Source organism: Pholcus phalangioides, unplaced genomic scaffold (genome assembly GCF_987345545.1).
Source record: "Pholcus phalangioides strain wild (caught in Gottingen) unplaced genomic scaffold, Ppha-v1.0 ptg000010l_1, whole genome shotgun sequence".
In the NCBI taxonomy this organism is placed as follows: Eukaryota; Metazoa; Arthropoda; class Arachnida; order Araneae; family Pholcidae; genus Pholcus; species Pholcus phalangioides.
In genome coordinates this window covers 12,425,191-12,448,248 of record NW_028301603.1, presented here as the reverse complement: position 1 = coordinate 12,448,248, position 23,058 = coordinate 12,425,191, and the positions used below count along the sequence as shown (strand labels likewise).

The 23,058-nt window shown below is 36.3% G+C and overlaps 1 protein-coding gene across 3 annotated transcripts; it reads right to left on the bottom strand.

Annotated features, from left to right (window-relative positions):
* Positions 1–821: 821 nt before the first annotated feature.
* On the bottom strand, positions 822–22,036 carry LOC149080937 (protein zyg-11 homolog B-like). Of its 3 annotated transcripts, none has more exons than XM_089237631.1 (16): positions 21,866–22,018; positions 18,304–19,186; positions 17,194–17,308; positions 14,505–14,645; positions 12,422–12,598; positions 12,232–12,285; positions 11,998–12,108; positions 10,964–11,105; positions 9,417–9,487; positions 9,010–9,057; positions 8,842–8,909; positions 8,251–8,380; positions 7,367–7,419; positions 6,884–6,981; positions 4,199–4,353; positions 822–1,149 (listed from the first exon to the last, which is right to left on the bottom strand). In XM_089237631.1, the coding sequence occupies exons 2-15, from the start codon at positions 19,140–19,142 to the stop codon at positions 4,214–4,216; spliced, it is 2,187 nt and encodes a 728-aa protein (XP_089093757.1). In that variant the 5' UTR covers positions 19,143–19,186; positions 21,866–22,018; the 3' UTR covers positions 822–1,149; positions 4,199–4,213. The 3 variants fall into 3 exon arrangements, with proteins under 3 accessions (XP_089093757.1, XP_089093755.1, XP_089093754.1); XM_089237629.1 differs by having other exon boundaries at positions 1,067–1,152; positions 21,866–22,002; XM_089237628.1 differs by lacking the exon at positions 822–1,149 and having other exon boundaries at positions 3,846–4,353; positions 21,866–22,036.
* Between the last annotated feature and the right edge of the window lie 1,022 nt (positions 22,037–23,058).

Sequence of the window (23,058 nt, the reverse complement as noted above, 5' to 3'; positions counted from 1 at the left end):
TCTGGGAGTACGTGCATACATTAATAAGCTTTCATTTCAGGCTCCACATTTATTTGAACATGGTTTGCAGGAGTGGGGGGGGGGGACGCTGAGCATGGACAGAGCTCAGCAAACCTACTACGGCACAAAAATTTGAAAGCCATCTGCTCTACAGGATTCACAGGAGAAGATTTAAACACTAAAACTAAACACATTCCTGCATGTTTGTTCCATGTGCTACCTCGATCCATGCACATTCCCCACTCTCCGAGAACATAAATTTCACACATTCAAATTACAGTTCTGTATCTATCAATCAACACTGCTGGACCGCTGGCTTACTTTCAGATATACTAGGAATCAGACAACACTCACTTGTCTCACACTCACAAACACACATCATTGCGCCTATGTTGCAATTATTTTATTTCCAACCTTATTCATGTGTTTTGTTTGTTTTGATGGGATCGAGAATGACAAACTCGTTCAATTCATCATTCTTTCCAGAAGGAACAGAGATACCACACTCTACAACCATTGACCACTAGGGTGAGATATATGCATAACCAAGTGTGACATTTAATAACCAATAAAACACGAATTTTATCCTCCTATAAGTTGATGAGAGATAATGAAGCAGTCGAGATAACAAGGTAAGCATATTTGAAAAGATTTCAAGGGAAACGTCTATGAAAGAAGTCCGGAAAATGAAGGATATGTGCTGCAAAGCAAGTACACAGTAGAACTCTAATTATACGAATCAATTGGGACTAGACCCCATTCAGATAATTGGATGATTCACCAAAAAAAGTTATTTCTTAGTAATAAAAAGAATTTTGCTATAGTATGTAAAGTAATTTAATGATTATGAAATCAATCCAATCTTGTTTACATTTTGTACTTCTGTACTGCATTGAAATGCATTATTGCTTGAACATATAAGTTGTTTCGCTGTCTTTACTCGCTTCTGTGCAATCAAGGCTCACATCCACTTGATGGTGAAAAGCTGTAGATAGTTGTATTCAGGCTTCCGCTCCATCCATCCATTTTAGCGCTGCGTCAAGGCACTCAAACATCTTACTAAGAAATTTCAGTTGAAAAAAGGGTATTTTGCTGATTTCTTCTTTTTTCAAAGCGATTCCGATAACTGGAGTCCAGATAATTGGAGTTCTACTGTAATTAATAAATTTCATGGAAAGCATAAAAGGAAGTAGTATGAAAAATGAAAGATGTGGGCCATGAAAAAAAAAAAGTAATTTAAAAAATTTCAAGGGAAAGCAAGTAATTAACAAATTTCAAGAAAAACGTCTATGTATGAAGCATGGAAAAATGAAGGATATGGACCACAAAGCAAGTAATTAATCAATTTTATGGCGAAATGCCTATCGAAGAAATATGAGAAATGAAGGATGCAGGCAGCAAAAGGAGCCATCATAACTCTACATAGTGGAGTAAACCACTAACAATTTCGAGTAAAAGTAACAACAATTTTGATGCATTGATCAAGAACTGACAGAGACTACACGGAAGGTTTTAAATTATAAATGTATTGATCAAGATTGCTGTCACAGTGAGCTGAACACAGAAAACTCCTAAATGGCTCTAAGGGCTGGGACGGAATAATCTTCACAACCTTAAATATTGTGCTTATCTTTTTGAATTAAATATTGAATTACTGAATTGAAGACAAGAAATATTTTTATAACATGATTATAGCATTACTTCCCACCCCACAAAATAGTCAATGTTATTACATTGACTGTATTGTGAATAGTCAATAAATAATATCAAGAAATAACTGCAAGAACATACGAAGAAATCTGGACAACATACACTGAAGTACCAAAAGTTAAGGGATAGTAGTAAGCAAATTTTCACAAGTGTCACTAACATGGCATAAATAAATAATGTATTTAAATTAAATAATGTAAATAGCATAATAAAATGTATATCGAATGGGCAGAATATTATCAGTGCTTTTAGTTGTACTCCAGCGAGTCTTGTGAAATATTCCAATTTGGTTATAACTACATAAAGGAAATTATCAGAGTTTGACCATGGAATGAATGATAGTTGGACGTAGATTTACATTCACCATTTCTCAATCCGGGGTGTCGTAGACCATACAGCGAATTATCCATCCCACTGATGTGCACGAGCAGCTAAGTCAATCTGCTTGATGACAGGGACAAGTGATGCCTGACTAGAACCGTTTCTGTTAACAGACAAATGACACCACATCAAATAATATCAGTATTAAATGTGAAGGGTATGTGATGCCAGCGCAACAAAATTTGTCACTGATGAGATATAACAGCAGAAGATAGGAAAGATTACTTTTATTTACTTTCATGCCATAAGAATCAGCATGTGAAAATGCTGATCAAGGCATAATATCATACTGTAAACAGTAATAACCTTAACATTACTGTAAAACCATAGCTTGTTCACATGAGTCATAATTACAGTTGAAATGAGCTGATGGTAGAATTTGGAGTATAATGAAACCCACCCCCCTTCCCCACACACCCATGAGGTCATGGATCTAAGTTATCAAATTTCAACAAGATACTACATAAACTGGTATAATGGTATAATAGAGACATGGCATGACAGGTTAAAGTGAACCTGTTATTGACTGGGTTTGTCATATTCAGGTGCTTGGTGATAATTTGCTGCCGTCTATGGAATTCATTCATTCTAACGACAACTAAATTTTCCAGGATTACAATGCATTACCAGGATATGATTGTTCACAATTTTTTAATCAGAATTATGGACAACTCCACTAGATAATTTGGCCACCTAGAATCACCAGACATGGTCCTATGAACCACATGGAAGACTGTTTGGGTACGATTAAGAGCTCTATTTGTGCACAGAAAACTGTAAAAGCCCTGTCCGCTATTGCTGGAAGCTATTGAGACAACGTGACCAAATACCTCTTCAGGAAACTTCCATCTATTTTACAGAATCCATGTCGCATGAAGTTGCTGCACATCCAACACGTTTCTTAGTCAATTATCACCATGACTTTTGGCACTTCAGTGTATCTAATTCAGGAAATCTGTCACTGTTTCAGATAGAAAACTAACCAAATCTACCGAAACATTGTGATTTTTTTGCCAAACAATAAGACAGAGTACAAAATCATTTGAAACTGTGTGTGTGCGTGCACGTGTGACCAATAAACATATACGTCCCCAAATATGACTAAGTTTTGTTACAATTATGTACTGTCAGTTGACTGTTATATGTACACCAATTTAAAAAATACATTAATGCGGCCAAAGTCAAATGCAAGGAAAGATGGTCACATAATTTACAGATAACATTTTTAGGGATGTGTATGGTTTTATATAAAATGATATATAATCATCAATTATACATATATTAAAAAAAAATAAAGGTATTATTTCTGTGTGAATGCAGAAAGAAGCAAAATTTGCATGCTGGATGATACAAGGTTCAGGACATAATTCATAGAAGTTTTTTTTTTTCGTCAGCATATGAGACTAATGTGAAATTGTGGAACTTATGTATATTCTGCATGAAATTGTTAAAAACACGAACAATGCAGGCCAATTTTGGTAGAAATAGGTTGGGAATTGAGAAAAGAAATCAGAAGGGATAAATTAGAATTATGTTTGATTTTTTTCTGGGGAAATTTTTTTTCTCCACTTTTCAACCACATGTAAGAATTATTCCCGTTTCTGGTTTTTGTAGTGGTTCTGTTTTAAGAGTTTGAAAATTCATTGTTGTGGCTGGTTTTATTGGTTGCAATAGTGGCGCCATCTATTGGAGAAATTGGGATAAGCGACGTCACTAAGGGCGCATGAGCAGATGCCCTCCTTTCTCCGGATCTGGTAACCCTATATGCACTGCTCTCTTTCATCTGTGTTTCAAGACTTCACACCAGTCTCACATTTAAAAGAACACAAAAAGTAGCTATGAATTATATCCTAATTCTTATGTATATGAACCTGCACTACATATATGAAAAAACAAAAAAAAATAATAATGACTTAGATTATACTCCGACCAAAATATACAATTACTCGTCATGTTAAGACATAATATTCAGAATCCTTATACAGAAGGAAAAATAATTAATTAAAGTGCTAAACTAAAACGACCAAATTTTTTACAATGATGTTCATCTACAATTGATAAAATATGATTCACAAGTATAAGCATTAAAAAGTTCATACGCACTTACAGGTAAATTAAACAATCACGAAGAACGATTCTCAGCTGTTTCAACGATTGTTACACAAGCATCCCGAACATATTCATTGATATTATCCTTTGTCAGCAACACATTAATGACGTCTAATCCTTTGTCTTGTATTAAGATAGGAACATAACGCTTTGCTATACGACAAAGGGAGGAAAAAAATTTAATGAAACAAACTCATGATAAAATATTTAAGAAGAATATGCATATTCTCAAAATATTGACCAGAATAGTTTCCCCAATATAATACTTGGTAGATGCTCATAATAATGATCCCGTCCCATCAAAAAAAATGGATGTTTGGAAGGTCATTCTATCGGAAGGAAAAACATATGGGTTATTCGTTATATTAAAACATTTGGGACTTATCCTACTGGTCGTTCAAGGCTCTAGATTCGTATCTTTAGCAAGAAACTGGACAATGGACATCAAGAGCGTGGCACCCCCCCCCCCAAACTTGACTCTGCTGGCACTCGAATCAGGATTTATTTCTGTCTCGCCCTGTCAGAGTTTGTGTTGAGCAGAATGGCTGCATCAAATATTTTTAATTAACGATTATAAAATTATTTAGCCTGTATGCCCTTAGGGGCAGGACAGGGGTGCAACACAATAATTATCCTACTGGTTGTTTTAATGGAATGATTGCTAAACATGGGGTCGTTATAACGAGCGTCGATGGTGTTATGAACAAAGACTTAAATAAATCTTTGAAAGAGGTTTCAATAATTAAAAAGGAAAAAAAAATTTGGACTTATAGGCTGTTGGAGCTAAGGTTAAGAGAGTAAGGAAATCTTTCTGCACTCAATCGAGTGGAGACACATTCTAGACTTGTGCCCGCGTGGCGCTACGGTAAGATGCTTGTCCACTACCTTGAAGGTTTCCGTCAGGTTCACGGGCTCAATCCCGATAGATAACTTGTTAGATAACAAGCGCTCTTTCCCAACAAACCTGAGCCAACAACTGATAGATGGCACCTTAATTTCTGACCCAAGTTCATCTGTAGTAAATTGCTATATGGCGGCGATATGACCGGAGTTTGTGTGCAGTAAAGAAAAAGGATGTTGCACCTAGGTTAACAGAATGAGGAAAACTTTCTGGACTCTGTGTTTTTCCTCAATTGAGTTAAGACACCTTCAAAAGTTAAAACAATGTATATTTTTTCCACGTGTCATACACTCTGGGGAGTTACAGTTTGTACAGCTTGGAGCAGAGGTCTTCAACATGTGGCCCACAGAACCATTTAGTGGCCCACTGACGATTTTGAAAAAATAGCTAGTTAATATTGAAATTTTACAATTGTTAATTACAAAAAAAAGGGAAGGGTGTGTAGGGACACAGCCACATATTTTTAACATGAATAAGTTAATTAGTAAAGTATTAGCAACTTCTAATTTTTTGGAGTTCCCGCAAGTCGCTCTATCCTCTCAAATCATTTTCAATGTTTCACATATGGCTATGTTTCAAATATGGTGTTTACGGCCATATTTCACATTATTTTGAGAAAAATGCAAAACTGCAAAATGTTTCTCAAATGCTTCTTTTATTGGTTTTTACTTTACTACATTCTTGCAAAACGTGCCAAGACAAATCCAATGACACCTCGCATGAGGTGGTAATGGGCCGGGGTCCCAAGCTGGACCCAACCCGCAAGGGTAAAAGGCTTATATCCCGGGAGGGACAGAGCCTGGGTCGTGACTGGTCTGTCGGGGTCCCAAGCTATACCAATTTTTGATACATGACAGTTTTCATACTTCATGTTTGCAACAATATTGTACCACCCAATGACATCATACTCAGATCAAACACTTATCACTAGAAACTTTGAATTCTCTTCATCTTTCCAATGAGATATTGAACACTGTCCTTGTAGTGTTATATAAAAGTTATTTGGATTTTAAAATCTAACCTTTTTCTAAAAAAATTTGGTATTTAGGTATTCACATCAAAATTCAATAAATGTCTTAAGTCACTGAGAGCTATACTGTGGTACTCAAAACAGTCAAATGCTTTTTAGATTTACCAGTACAAAACTGAGCATTTGATACATTGCAAGGGTTGTCTTAACAAGGTCAGGGACCCTGGTGCAAACACTTTTTTGAGCCCCCTTATTCTATATAATCCGGTAGAATAAAAATTAACATTCAACAAAAGAATACATAGTTACAGAATTTACAGAAGCGCTGAAAAACAACTTAATGAAGGTAACAATTTCAGAATTATTGGTAATAATTTAAAAACTAATAAGAGTAGTTAAAGAATAGTAGTTATAGAATTAAATAGTTAAAGAATTAATAAAAAAATTAAAATTCATATTTAATGAAAGAGATGATCCTGAATGATTAAAAGTACTCAATAATTTTGCACTCTTGCTTAACTCTGGACCATTAGCTCATCCGTTGAGGTACCACTCTATATTTTGTTAAGTCTTGTTAATCTGGATACCATCTTATAATTCTAAATAACAAAGTATGACTTAGTGACCCTTAGGCTTGACGAAGAGCTTGAATTTGGCCTGCATTGTCTGAATTTTTGAAAACCCTAGAATGTTTAGCATAGAGGTTAGCATAGCATGGATGGCCAGAACGCTTAGCATAAGAGCCAATACTAATGGAATAAAACCAATTGATCACAAAAATTAATGAGAAAATGACATCTGTTGATTCTTACAGTTTTTCAAGCACACGTGCCGAATGGCCCAAACAGCCCACAGCTGGACTTCAGGTGCTTTGGAGCATTGTAAGAGTGGCAGGAATGGAACAAATGACCTGTGGAATTACGAAAACTTTATTAATAGAAAAATTTAACATATGTGCATCCAAATTCAGCAGGGAAGGAAATTGCAAGAAACAAAAAAAGACTGATACCAATCTACAAACAATGTTTATCCTTCACTCTCATGATTAATAACTACTGGAAAAAGCAAAAGTAATTTTTAATACAATGTTTTGATAATTTTTATTATGCCATGTTTTTTTTCCATGAAGTCTAATCATGATCTATATATTTTTAAACTAATTCTATACAGCTACTCTCCCAAAATTACTGGTCCCAATTTTTATATTTGTTGTTCCTGGGCACCAGATTGCGGGCAACTGTTTTAGAACACATTTTAAATTAATGTATCTTAAGTTATTTTTAGATGAACCTTACCTGTATGCAACCATTTCTGTGTCAGGCGTAACCCATTCAAGAACAACATCCCCCTATGAAATAAGAATAAAAATTTAGTTATTATCACATTATACAAATACAAATACAAATACGACGCCACAACAGGCAAATTGCCCAACGAGGTGGCTGACTTAAGAACATCATGGATCCCCGAGCCATTTTTTGGAGGCCCTACCTACTACTGCTACACCACACATGCACCCCCCCCCCCTGCGGAACCCCCCAACGAACCCCCAACGAATCTGTACATGTGGGAATGTGCATGTACGTGTAGTGCAACCTGACGTAAAGTTTGTTTCTGTGTAATGCTTGTTATGTGTAGTGCTGCCATCTGCCACCAGTTTTTCTAACTGTGAGTGAAGTGTTATGGTTGAATGATTTACCGTTGTAGGACTGTTGCTCTCTGTGGCGAGACTTTTTAACGGGGAGATCGGCTCGCATTTGCGCCTTGAAGTTGGGAACCACAGAAAACCAACTTCAGCCGACCACCACTGTGGGGTTCGAACCCGGATCCTCGCATCACGAGTCCGGCACTATAACCACTCGACCACCACAGCGGCAAATATGTAGAATTTGCAGTATGGCAGCTTCTGGACTGTTAGGCTATGGTCTGAGAAGTTTTCTTCCCAAATACTTTGCCTAATTTCTAGTAAGCACGTTTGGAGGTTTAATAACTATAATAATTCAGAAGGCCTCTGCGACACATGAAAAAAAGCATTGAAGTGGCCTACCACAGATGGCAAAATGTAAAGTAGCAAATTTCTCAGATCGTAGCACAACAAACTGGAAGCTGCACACATTTAATAAAATTCAGCCATAAAAGCCTGAGGAAAGTGATTTCTTTGTCAAAATTTATTACTTACTAATTCTTTCAAAATTTCTTGCCGAGGAACAACGTTACACGTCCAAGAGCTAGGTTCATCGCTTGCTAAATGCGCAACTATACCAGCAGCAAAATAGCTTACACCAACCTTTGGGGAATGTAACAATGACCTGCCAAAAGAAAAAAAAATATGACCATTGTATAAAAAATATAACATTTTTCAAGAAACATATGCACATTTAAACTTACACACAGAAAAAAAACCATAGCGACTTATGATGCTGAAGCTGGTACAATGTCTTGATGACATTGAAGCCTAGTCACTCATTCTCAACTATACATATGTTATTTACATACAGTCTAATCGTTTTCTCGAAAACTATATCTTTGAAGAGAAAGTAAGCACAATTTGCCAATTATGCTGCAGGAGCCTGAACGCCAATATCATAAGCAAGAGGTGACATTAAACATTATAACCATTATACAGAGCTCTGATGAATAAGAAAATTTACATAATAAAACAAAATATCTATCTTAAAAAAAATCTATATCTCTACGAAAATAAAAAACAAACTTTTCATTATTCAATTGTAATCTTGCACGTAATTTTTTTTTTTTCAAAATCAAATACCTTAAGGCTGTCATCAGCTCATCCCTCATTAAGTGCTGTCTAAGATTTCTTACTTCAGCAATATTGTTCTGAAATTACACAAATTAAAGTGTTCAGTACATTTATAATTGCAATGGCAACTGCTTGGCTATGAAAGCGATGAAACATTTTGAAAATAGTATCACATACCATCAAGCCCAAAATTTTTGTTTCTATGGAGCTCTCATGTGCAAATTCCTGAAAAGAAGTTTTTTTAAACTTTAATAACAAACACATCGATAAAAAATTATACATGGAATTATTATGCTACATTACATGTTTAAAAACTGTATTTTTTAATTTATTAAAGAAATTATCATCCAGACACTACACATATTTTTCAGATTTATTAGAGAAGTGTTAATTATTGAGCAACTTGAGCACAGTGAGATCTAAATTCATTTCTAACATCTAGTTTTCAACTTCTGTTAAGTACAATTCCAAACTAACGCTTAAATTCAAATCTTTGAAAAAGGTGGTACATCTTATTTTAAATTCAAAGAGAAATCTTAAAAAATAAAATAAAAAATCGGAACTTGTATATTTGATGAATGTACCTCCAAGACTTTGAGACACAAATCAATCCCATTCATATCTAGAAAGACTTTACAAGTTGGGGGAGACTCATCTAAAAGAAAATAAATATTTATTAATAAAGTGTGCAGCAGAAAGGTTGCCTCAATTTCAAAATCTTATAAAATCCAAACAAACGAAGATACAGGAAAAAAAATTTGTATTGCTGAAAAATACATAAAATGTCACTGTGATTAAAGATGTTTTGAAAATTGCATCACTCAAGTGGCAGCTGTTAATGGTGATGCAGTTGCAAAGTCACTCTCAAAAGTTTGCCAAAGCTCCTTGAATCATGTCCCGTGGAACTGCATTGATTTCCTGCGTTATTGATGTAGTTAGATCTTCTGAAGTTCTTGGTCAGTTTTGATATACTTGCAATTTTAAGTACCCCCACTGAAAAAAACTCATGCAGGGTGAAATCCGATGTGGGGGGGGGGGGGCACCCAATGTCATAGTAAAACAAGATGACCCAGAAATATTTCTTGGAGAATTCCCAGTGAACGTTGCGAGGTATGTGATGTGGAGTGGAGACATGTTGTTTGGACATCTGATGCCATCAGTTGGCGACACCTAACAACAAAAGTCCTGTTAATTTGGAGGAACTTTAATTTGCTGGGAAGTTTACTAAAAAAAGGAAAAACATTGTCTTAACGGAAAGGCTGGCTAGGGACATACAAACATACAAAGAAAGTATGGAAGAACATGAAAGAAAGTATGGAAAGAAAGTAAGGGAGTGTCGTGTGATGTTCCAAGTGCAAGTCCTGGCTGCTCAGAGGCCACAATTGCACCCCCCCCCCCCAGTGTATAGGACACTGGTAGAAAACAGACTAATATGATAAAAATAGTGATGTTTGAAAATGGCAGGATCTCATGCATCTAAAGTGACCACGCCCACTGCCCTATCCCCCATGGGCCGAGAAACCCCTCCACCAAATCGGGCCAACCTTTCTACCGCTGTATTTATCTATTATTTATGATGACTGAGAAGTTTGTGATTGCAATAATGAAAATATAAAAAAATATGAATATAAATTATAATAAAAATATAAATTAGATAAAAATCTGATAGATGTGTGCTACATGAATAAATATCATATTTCTTCGCATGTACTACTATGACTGAACCGCACATGTACCTATTAAACATTCCTTTGAGGAATTTCTAATGAATCGGCCGAAACTGGAATGTGCTGTATGTATCAAATTTGTTCCTAAAAATGCATGTTATGTGTCCATGAAGTACTGTGATTTGTCTTCTAGAGTCCAAAGCAGATTAGAACAAGCATTGTGGAACAAAACCTAATTTTTTTAACGTGATTTTAATAGGTTTAACACTAACATTGATGTAGTGCATACATTAGTTTATTAGAAGATATTAGTTTCTAGAATACAAGAAAACAATAATTACATAAATCAGATTTTGCTCTGAAAATGTATGCCACATATGCCCATATAGTGATTATTCAGAGGAACGTGGTAACATATCATGAACTGATATACATAAATCTTAAGGAAAGGAAGCACAAATTACCAGTCAAATTCCACAATGCACTGAGAGTGAACTTCATCATAACATCAGATTGTTTCCCTTCTGTTTTTGATTGAACAACATTGAGCAATTTTTTCATATATGCTGGTTTTGTTCCCAATGCTGATGTTTGTGAGGTAGGAATCTGAAGAAAAAATAAAAATAATGAAGACATCACAGTAGAACCTCATTAGCATAAAACTAATCAAGTTGACACAACTATTTTACACCAATAGAATTTTAATACAAGTCATTTTGAGTTTCTCATAAAATTGCTCTATTGGCTGAAATCTATGTTTCCAAATTAAATATTGTCGCATTAACAAGATAGAGATATTTTTAGGAAATTAGAGAACCTGGAATTATTTTGTTATTGAAGATATCAAATACAGAGAGGGCTAAAAGTGAATGTAAAAGTAATAAAAAAAAACAAGTTGGCAATATATGTATACAGGGTACATAGCAAACAGCGGGTGAATTTAGACTAATCTGCCAAATAAAAATGGATGACAGACGAGCCCAAGTGGAGAATAAAATCTCTAACCGTTTTCGAGTCATGGTGGATAGAAGAGAAATGTGTTGAGTCTGAAAAAACCTAAATTTGTGAAATTCCTGAAAGACCTACACTTAAACTAACCACATATTTGGAAAGAGCAGGAAAAATACCACAAGGTGACAGCATTTTCATCAGCAAATCTGGGTTTAATGGTGAGATACAAGCGCTGAGAGATTGACAAAGAGCAAAATCAATTGTCACCAAAATCTACAGCTGCCAATTCTGCAAACACCCCTTTAGCTGCAATCAGTCAAGATTACGAAAAACTTATTCAGCTTGTATAGTTGACTGCATCTCAATCTGATATAATTTTTCAATTGTTTGATGAAATTTTCAAAGATTTTAACTGACTTTTCGCCTGATTATATAGATTTAGTAAAATTCACCTTTCCCTGCATAGTATTTCTTTTACAGTATACGAACTACAATCATATCATGATACATATTGATATAACAGGAATGAATGGTACTTTATATTTACCTTAGCAGCAAGTATAGCGCATATTGCTACAGACAATCGATTCATAGTAGCATCATCGAATAAGATCAAAGACTCCATTACATATTCTGCACACCTATATCTGTCAAAAGCCTAGACAAAAACACAAAAAAATTACTAAAATTTTGCTGTGCAAAAAATATTTACAAAAAAAAAAAAAACCTCATAAACTACCAAAAAAATGTCCAATCAATTAAAACTAAAATCTAACCGTACCACTTCTTGAAGGATTCTGTCACTGCAAAGTGTCAGTAAGGCGTTCTTTTGGAGCTGGAAATGGAGACGACAGAAGGTTACTGATACAGGTGATATATATAATTTCATATCGATCATTATGTGAACAATGAAAGAATTATGCATACAGATGTGTAAAAAAATAGAGATAAAATAAATAAATAAAAAGAACCTGTTGCTGTTCTGGAAAATTTTTCATAGCGACCAAAGTCATGTTCACCACTTTCTTCAACCAATGTGGGTGCAATCTTGAAACCAAATTTCCTTTAGTGAGGTTATACAAACAGGCGCTGGCACCAACTTGAAGTCCAAGCACCATGGGATGAAGCTTCATTCCTCTCAGTACAAGCTGAAACATAGATAGAAATTTGGAAAAAAACCAAAAAAAAAAAACTACTACTAAATTTATTGGTCACACTGTACTCCAATCTATCAGTAGATAATTTGCTATCTACTGATTATTGAAGCAGAGTACAGTTAGGAACATTAAAGCCTAGGTAAAGTCATCAGTTATATAGTGGAACCTCTTTTAATGGACACGTCTCACTAATGAGCACTTTCTGATCATTGGTCCTCTGGAGTAGGGCTTTAATGTATTTCACTCCCCATTAGCAGACACTTTTGATAGCGGACAGTAAAATCTGGCAAACTATTTTTTTTTTATTTTTCTGATTCACCCCAGAAATAACTTCCAACAAAAAGTAAAGAAAAAAAACAACATTGACATAAGCTGAACATTCAAGGGGTTTTTTTGCCTTTTTCAGTGATTAATAAAGACTTGAAGCATAAAATTTATTGAGAAGCAGACTTTCTTGACTTAATCCTTGGGTGTTCAGTTGTGTGTTATCTTGTGTTGTGTGTTTATACATACTTTTATACTGATCCTCTTTTTTAATGTGTCCATATTAAATATATATCCTATTTAAACACGTATAAGGAACCCCCTGATTTTTTGGACTGGAAAATGATTGAAAAAGATACATCTATAATACTATTCATTTATAAGAAACCCCCTTTCCCTATTTTTTTGGGACCTAATTTTTGGCAAAAAGGGGTTCCTTATACATGTTTAAAATGTGGTACTTTATGATATATAAATCTGGTGGTTATGCATGATCACTGACCATTTTGGTAATTTTTAAATTTTTGTTCATTTTTTTAGCTGTTTTTGTTCAGAATCCAACTTTATTTGGAAATTATGCATTATTGCTGGTATTAGTGATAAATGTAGTGATATTTAACCAAACTTTCTTTATCAAAATGATTGGTGACTATGCATAACTGAAGCCAAACACCATATAAATGTGAAAATAAAAGTATAAACAATGTTCTACTTTATATTATACTTCCCCATTAGTGGCCTCCACTAGAGGACAAAATTTTACTCCCACGAGTGTCCATTATTGAGAGTTCTACTGTACCCAGTATTAGAAAATCAAAACGATCAAGTAATTCAAAAACAAGTCTGAAAAAGTTAATTAATAAAAAATCTTTCAAGTTCTACTCAGTTGATTGTACTATTTCTGCGTTCCCCAACAAAATCTGCTTGATCATTTCTCTGTGATGCAACAAAATCAAAAATAACCAAAACTCAAAAATGCCTTTGACCTTCCTTGAACACAACTCCAGAAGAAATATAGTTTGAAATCTTAACTAAAAAAATTTCAAATTTGTCTTTTGAGTTTGTTTTTTTTTCTCTTCACAAAACTCTTCCCTAACTTTTGCCAAATATTTTACATTTTCTATGAATGTCCCGGATCATTTTTCATTTCTCTAACTTTCCAGATTGCTGGGAACGCTTTATAAGTTTCTTTTTTATTATTATTAAGAGTGCAAATTGTGTAAAAAAATAGAGAGGGGTAAATATAACACACTCATGCATCTTAAGTTGGGTCCAGACCACGCATTGCTCAGGCTTGTCCCCGAGTGATTTGCTAAGATCCTTTGTAATGTGAACGACAAGTTATCAGACCAGCCAGTAACCAGATGTTGAACAGGAACACGAAGATCAATCAAATGTCAGTACATCAAAAAGACTTGTGTCACTATTCCTAGAAAAAAAGCTACGCCACAGCGGTCGCGACCAGTTCACAAATTATGAAAAAAAGTGGAAGCAAAAGCCAGACAGCAGAAATGCTGATCAGAATGAATCTAGGGAGGGGGACAAGAGTCCAGAGCAACCACAGTGTGGACCCATCTTTACGCACCAGCAAATAAAATGAAAAGGCTTGAAATTTTTTTATGACAGTCATCACCTTGATCATATCTAATCTTGGCTCTCTTATGTATTGAGTGTGAGAATACAGATAATATAACGCTCTCTGAATGTAAAGTTTACGTTTCGGATAGCGCTGAAGGGCACTAACTATTTGCGTAATATTACACCATCCTGAAACCTAAGTGGAGAAACAATGTATATTAGTAAAATAATATTTAAAAAATGACAAAGTTCAATATGGCACATAAGATAAATGGAAAACATAAGAATTTGTATATTTTAACAATTTACAGTGGATCCAGTTGAAGATAATTATCATCAGTAGAAAAAAGTTCATAAAGAAAAATTGCTATGCAACATTTCTTTACGATATAAAAAAATTTATGTAAATATTGATGTACGTATGCATAAATGGATACTACTCTGTTATCGAAACAACCTCCAAATGGCAATAAAAAAAACAATCCCACCTTATACGTAAGTATGGTGTAACGAAAAAATATCACCTCTTAAATCACAAGATTCTGACAACATAAATATGTCAGGGCCACACATACATGCACACAACAGGCTTCGGCATTCACCAAATCGTTAGAAATTCCTCCAAGGAATGTTTATGTCAGGTGCATGTGTATGGTTAAGTAGTACATTCACTTCCCTGTAATGTTGTAGTCATCCTGAAAAATGCATCAAAGCTAGTATGCTTCAAAATACGTTAAAATGAAAGGGGGATAGACAAGCCCAAGTGGAATATAAAACACTACAAAAACCTTGTCCTATCTCTAATCATTTTTGAATTATGGTTGATAATGGATCATGGAAGAAAATACGTCAAGTGTGGAAAAAAAAAATTTAGAGACCCGCATGCAAACTAAGTACATATTTAGAAAGAGCATAAAAAAATCTTATAAGGTGACATGATTTTTTATGAGAATATCTGGAAAACTAAGGAACCAATTGCAAACAATAAGCGCTGAAAGATTGGTGAAGTGTTAAATCAAATTGTCATAAAAATCTGTAATAGTCAATTCCGCAAACACTCTTCTAGCTACACTCATTCAGATTCACCAAAAACTTGCCTATTCCACTAGCTTTCAAAAGAGCCTATAACAAATCATATCGGTTTTAATTCAGGAAGAAATTAAGCCTTTTGTTTGCAATACGTCAGTGAAATTGGGGGTTTGTCGAAGTAGACATTTTAGTAGACTGGTGACAATTCACTTTTGCACTTTGCCAATCTCTCAGTGCTCGTCATTAAATTCAGATATCCTGATAGAGGTGGTGGTGTCGTCATTTTAATAGGATTTTTCTACCATTTTCAATGTGTTTAGTTCGTGTCTAGGTCTTTCAGAAACTTCACAAATTTGAATTTTTTCAGACTTGATGAATTTCCCTTCCATAACCCATTATTAACCATAACTCAAAAACGATTAGAGATAGGGCAAGGTTTTTATGGTGTTTTATATATATCACTTGCGCTCATCTATCCTCCTCCTTTAGTTTGGCAAATTAGGTGCAGTTCACCTTGTATAATATGATGTATATTGAATTTGCTGTGGTACATCAATAATTGTTCTCACTCTTCAATTCCCATGATTTTACAATCAGGTCCACAAATGATTGTTTGTGAAAAGTGAAACGAGGTGTAATTAAAGCATTTTTGCCAAATATCACCAAGGTCAATCTGGGATTAGTCAAATGCTCAATTTCACTACTCAAAAGTTTATAAGTCAAATGTTCACAAGTCCAAGAGTTCTGGTGTGAATGTGAGTATGCATGTGTAGAAAATTAACAATTTGTAACAACTGAATTATTTTTAGCAATAAAATCTATAATACCATCACAGGGATTATATACAGAGATATAAAGTATATCAATTTAGAAAAAGGTGTTAATGGCTGATTATGGCAGGGGTCTTCAACTTTTATCGAACCCAGAGCACTGCTAATACCAAGGCGTATTTATGGTTTTGCAGCCTGCGGGCTATACAAATTTTGTCGCCCTTCTCCCATTCAAGTCTAATTCTATTGACTCAAATTCGCAGCCCTGCACCATAATCCTCTTGGTTCATGCCCCTGTAAATATACCTCTGTCTCTTGGTCACTCTTTTTTGGTCAGTGTCTTCGTCCCTTGCTCTCTCTGTCACTCACTGACAGGTTCCTCGCTCTCTTGGTCACTCTTTTGATCCCTCACATGTGTGTGTACCCCTTGTTCACTGACATGCTTGCAAACCCTGTAGGTCACTTGTTTTGTCACTCTCTGACCTAGTGTCTCACTCTCTAGGCAGAGGCAGACTTATGGTTTTTATTGCTTGTCGGCTATAAAACTTTTTACCACGCTTCCCTAATTTGAATAATTTTCTTTAACACTCATGCCTCAAATATGCAGCCCCCTCCAAACTTGCCACCTTGGACTAGAGACCGCTAAGCCTTCCCTGTAAATACACATCTGACCAGTACCCCCACCATCAAACGAAGAACACCCTTTAAAGGCAACTCCGACATACTTATGCCTAAAATCAGCATAACTGTAATCCTTGAATGCAATTTTTGCAAGGTGCTTGCTTAATTGAAGCATTGATCAAGAGCTCGTAAGCACACAATTGGACACGAGCATTGATTCTTCTGGGAGCACCATGGTGCTCGCTAACAACAGGTTGAAGATGGCTGGATTAAAGGAACAAAAAAGAAAATTACATGAGAATATAAAAATGATTGACTTCTCACTTCCAAATTGGGATCATAATGAGGATCCGTCTCTTTGATGAACATGTCATAGAAACAGGCATCCGTGAACATCAATCCCAAGAACCTCAACGACGGGTGAGACTTCAAGAAAACCCTTAAAAAAGGATAAAACATGAATACAATCAGTTAGTTTGGATAAATTTCAAATTTTTTATTTTTTTAAATACGGTGCACACAGCTTAATGCGATAGGATCAGGACACTGGGTTTTTAATAATAACTGATTGATGATTGATCAATAACTACATCCCAAAAAAATACCCAGATGCAAATATGATGGCCGCATATCAAAAGGCACATTTATGGTTTTGCCGCCTGTGGGCTACACAAATTTTGTGCCCTTCTCCCATTACAGTCTGATTTTCTTCACTACTCTTTCCACAAATTCGCCACCCTGTGCAATAACCTGCTTGGCCTGCGCCCTGCTTGGGCTACACAAATTTTGTGCCCTTCTCCCATTACAGTCGGATTTTCTTCACTACTCTTTCCACAACTTCGCCACCCTGTGCAATAACCTGCTTGGCCTCCCCTCCACTCCTGTAAGTATACCTGTGTATCTAAGTCACTCCTATACTCACACATTCTCTAAGTCACTCTTTTAGATGACTAAAAGAGTGACTCATAAATGGTGCTTTTGTTATGTTGTTTGGATTCAGGGCAATAACTGGGATTTTTGCCGCCTGGGGTAAACATTATTTTTTCACCTCCACACCTTAAAAATTATATAATTTTGTAATGTGTTCTTTGTCCCCACCTTAAACTGCTGCCCTCTAAATTTTGCTGCTTGGGGCAGTTGACACCCCCCCCCCCGAGTTACAGCCCTGTGTGGATTCACTTTTTTTTCCCCTTTGTGGGACGAAAGTTGTGCACTCCTGGTTTAGAAGCTATTGTGAATGGGGAGGGGGAAGATAAAATAATGAAAGCTCTTGTCAGATGCAAGAACAGGAAAGACAAGTGCAAATGCTCTAAAGTAGTCAAAAGGGATGAGTCTACCTCATAAATCTTGTCCCTACATTTTAAATAGTTAAGAGAAACATTGTGTAAATAAATATGATTTTGTAAGACAAAAGAAAATAAGAGTGAATCATACTTGAGATCATCATTTTGAATATCTTCATTTCCAGATAGATCTAATGACACCAGGCAAGGCAAGCAGTCTGTACTTCTTAGAAACTGTTTCATTTTTGCAAGGTTACCGGCATTAGAACCAAAAGGATCCGCTTTGTCATCCGAAATGTCCAAATGGCATAGATTTGAAAGCGTTTGGACGATGCGTGGGAACGAGGCAAGCTTCATCACCTGTAGATTGTACATGCTCAGACTCTTTAAACTGCTTTTGCATTTTTTCAATGGAGATATGTCTCTGATCATAGTTTCAGAGATGTCCAGTTGCTCTAGGAAAGGGAGATCTTGCGTTATTATGTCCAAACCTCTGACGTTGACTTCAGTATTGCTGACATTCAAACTCAGAATGTTCTTCAACTTTGACAACGCCACCATCACACATATTTTATTGCTGCTTCTGAAAGTGCAATACGACACATTTAATGATTGTAGATTGCGTAGAGTCCACTCTCCTAAACACCCGATCAATTCATTGACGTTCAGTCTAGTTAGTCTATGCACCTCCAGATTGTAGATTTTGTGATTGCGTAAAATGCTCAATCCTTTTGCCGTGATGTTAGAGGCATTGTTCATTCTAACATTCTGCAACTGACAATTGTCTGTGCTGAACAGATGCAACACTTTGTCATTAAGCTTGTGTCTATCGCCGAGTTCTTCGATCAATTGCTCTGATACACTAGAAGGGAAAAAAATTGGAGAGTTCTCGTCTGAAGCATCATCAGCATTAGCCAAACAGAACTCTTCTATGTTATCGCATATAAAGTCCACACAAACATCTTGTAATGACTGGGGTGATTCATACATTCTGACGTATATTCAAGGTGACGATGATGAAAATCATTAATAACCTGTCGAGAGAAACAAACATGAGTTGTTACAACATATGACTAATAAAACTGGTTTTGCAGTAGACCCAGCAAAATGATTTCACTGGTTTGTATCTGTTTTGGTACCGATAAACTCTTTTTAGAGCTGAGCTCAGTGAACTGGTTGTTAAGATGGCACCTGTGGTCAAGGTTCTTTCTAGGAAGAGCGCCTAAACAGCCTGCCAATACATTCGCAGGTACACCCAATTGAACAACAGGTTCCCATTGAGCAACTTCAATCCCACTACTCTTCCGTTATAACTATAGGCCACTTGAAATCTTTTTTGTCTTGGCAAATTTTCTTCAAATTTATACCTTGTTTGGCGCTAAATATGTTCTTCAGTGTAATACCCACAAAAACTTGTTCTCTTTTTTAAACTAGGTGTGCTTAAAGAAAAAAAGCTAAAATGTAAAATTTGGTGCCGAAAATGGGTGATATGGTTGAAATGAAAAAGTACCTGAGTAGACCATTGATTTTCATGCAGCACACAATTTTATCAGCTTAACTTAGCAAACAAAATAACCATATCATATTTGGGTGTAATCTCAATATACAGATTTCTGAATTTCACTGAATTCTCGAAATGGTGATGCTATTGCCTCAACATATATTTCTACTATTATTTCTCTTTATCACTTTCCCGTTATTTGTGGTCCCTCACTGTTATTTGCGGCTGGATAGTCAGCGATTCAAGTTTGATTTTTGCATGAAGAAGCAAGGCCATCCTAATGCATGAGACTCACCCAGACAGTGCCCTCCAATGCCCTTGCTTAGCCAATAACATTGTGTGTGTCAGAATTGTCGGAAGATTTGGGGTCAGTAATGCTTTTAAGAAAGCTTCGTAAAAGACAGCTTGAATGGCAATCACCATGGGTATTTGACATGAAGACGTCTGTGGCACCCACTGGTACCTATGATCTATAAAGAGCAATTAACATAGATCGTGCGAGATTTGTAAAAACAGGGCCGCAACTAGGCGGGGGAAGAAGTGGGTCTCTTGCCCTGGGTGCTAGATCCGAAGGGGTGCAAATTTCATTATGAAACGTCTCCTTCAACATTACAAGGGAGGCGTCAAAATGCACGCTTGCCCTGGCAGACCAAGAATCTACTTGCAGCCCTGTGTAAGAACACTCAAGGCCAGTGATATTTCTGAGAGTCTCGCATGAATAAGCTCTAGGGGCCATTCAAGTATTACGTAAGCAGATTTTCAGCCATTTTTAATCCCCCCCCCCTTGTCATCAAAAGTCAGCAAACTTTGAAACCCCCTCCCCCTCGATGCTAATGTAATACTTAAATGACCCCCTACATGACATAGGGGGGGGGGCATTCAAGTATTGTCACAAAAACATTAGAGGGAATGCCTACAAAGTCCATATGGTTGATTCTTAGCTGCCATCTTTCTATTTTGAAAGGTGGGAACCCCCCCCATGTGTCGAAACAACTAGAATTTTCCCTTTATTAGCTTTTTCTGTTGGTTGTAGTGTCTAAACTACTTAATGACAGGTTTTGCTAGTGATGCTGAATGTCTGGATGATATTCTATGTAATGTTCTATTACGTATGTGAATTAGCCCATGATTTGGGGAGCTCAAACTGACCCACATAGATATTCAAAAATTAATGACTGATTGGTGATTCGGAAAAAAAAAAAAACGGTAATGAACAGATTGTAAGAAACTGCAAGTACCCAGAGCTATAACTAGGGAGGAGCAGGCGGGTTCGGTGTCCAGAGCACTGGATTAGACAAGGTGCCAAATTCACACCTTTTTTTTATCGCTCTTATATATTAATTACATGAAGGGTGCACAAAATGCATGATTGTCCCAGTTGATAAAGTTACAGCCCTACAAGTCTGTAAAGATGGCTACAAATGAAACTGCGAGCTTGACCCTGCATGTTCAATCTTTTTGTATGCTTGAGTGTATATATATGAGATTTTCCACAAGCAGTTTGAATGAAAATTGAATGCATTGCATGCTTTTGTACAAGCAAAAGTGTGCACCATGCAGGTGCATGCCTTCAGTAATCAGTCTTCACGCTTCAATATTTCCTATTGGCGTGTTTCTTTCATACACAGGAAAATGACAGCCAAAGCGAGAGCATCATTGATCAAGTTCAGCATATTCCAAGTACAAATCAATTGTTAAGCAAGCATACTTAAACCATGCAGCAGCAAAAGGTAGTTGTGCATGCCTGTACAGCTTTAATTTATGTGTGTAGCCGCATTTATGCTACAGATAAGATTAGCTTCTGTCGATAAATGTGCATGTGTCGAAAAATAATGCAACACTAGAAGGCCCTCGCTGACATCAACGAGAAATCGAGCATGAGAGAAACAAGGTTGAGTGCGTGCTCGGGGGATTTAATAAAGCTTATAAGTTGGTTCAGTTGGTCTAGTCCTCAAATGAGGTTAGTTTCATCGACTCTCGCCAAGATCTAGGTTGGAGATGAAAAAAACATTCACCAAAGAGATTCGTCAGCTTCTTCCTCTACTACGATTTTCAGTAACTAGAATTTAGTTTTGACTCACAGATCGCCAAATTTTCGAGGATAAAAAAATTGTAACTTCATGGAAAATTTTTTCTCTTTGCAAGGCAATTTTATCATCTTAAACTAGAGTAAAAACAAGATAATTTGTTAATCAACAAAATTTGTGCATACTTTTATACAGGAAAATAAAAATTTGCCTAAATCAAAGCATATCACGTTGCATCCACGATTATAAGTGATTTATTATGCAGTAATATATCAAAGTTTGATGAATCTCTTTATGATTATCAGTTCCCAGCTTTGCATAGTAAACAAACAAGTGTCACATCATCCGATTTTCACAAATCGATTACTCCTAAATATGTGGTCTTTACGCCACACAAATAGTTTTTTCTTTATTTCGTGGATCTATTTTTCTTTTAATGCAAAATCAAGTATTTTCTATAAATTACTGATATGCATAAAGCTTGCGGTGCTTACAGTAAGATAAATTTGGAGGTTAATAAATAATGTAAGTACACAGCAAGAAAAATTCAATCTACAAACAACTAAAATGATTCAAATTTACGAACTTGTTTTATAATACGGAAAGCCGGGTTTTCCTAGGAATAGGTTTGTTGTGCAGCGTGAACCGAATTAGACTATTTCGCGCCGACAGAAACGTATTACATAATCATGCTACGCGTTTGTGTTTTCTTAGCGAGGCGCATCAGATCAAGGCGGCTATATAAAGTATATGGCTTTGGCATCAGCTACTCTGTCGTCTGCAAAGCTGCATTAACGGCCGTATTCACCAACACACTTTCAACTGCGATCGCAGGTTAAACGATCAGCGATCGGCACTTAACCAATCCGTTTCGATCTTCAATCCTTCCACCTGCGATTGCAGTTGAAACTGTGTTGGTGAATACGGCCGTAAAGAATCTTTCAAGCGGCTTTGGTCGTCTGCCTACTCCGGTTTGAAGGGAAGGGAAAGAAGACACACAAGAGTGAAGAAAATATCGGCAAAACCGCGGCGCACGACGCATTTGACTCCTCCAGAAGCAGTCGGCCAATCACGCTTGACGTAAGGCGCTGTCGTCAGGCGTATTGCGCTCTGTAGGAAAACAGTCATGCTGCTTTTCTTACTGGTGAGTGGACGGCGTGTCGCGCTGGGCGAATCACGTTGCGCGCGGCACAGGAAACCTGCTCCTAGGAAAACCCGGCTTAAGGAAAGTGGAGCGAGGACTTCGTGAGCCGTCCCTACGCGACCGCATCATACACCTTTTGGAGCGAAGCGGGCAAAACATTCCCTGAAAGTGTTAATGCAATGGGGCAATTCCAAATTCGAGACCTATTATGCATTCCGTTTTTTTTTTCACTTT

Bases quoted from the DNA above. Each gene is read 5' to 3' on its own strand.
- LOC149080937 (XM_089237628.1), bottom strand. From the start codon at position 19,142: ATGTATGAATCACCCCAGTCATTACAAGATGTTTGTGTGGACTTTATA. The intron at 12,599-14,504 runs GTGATGACTGTC...TCTATGTTTCAG, and splicing joins CAAGATTAGATATGATCAAG to CTTGTACTGAGAGGAATGAA. The intron at 12,109-12,231 runs GTACGGTTAGAT...GTTTTTGTCTAG, and splicing joins ACAGAATCCTTCAAGAAGTG to GCTTTTGACAGATATAGGTG.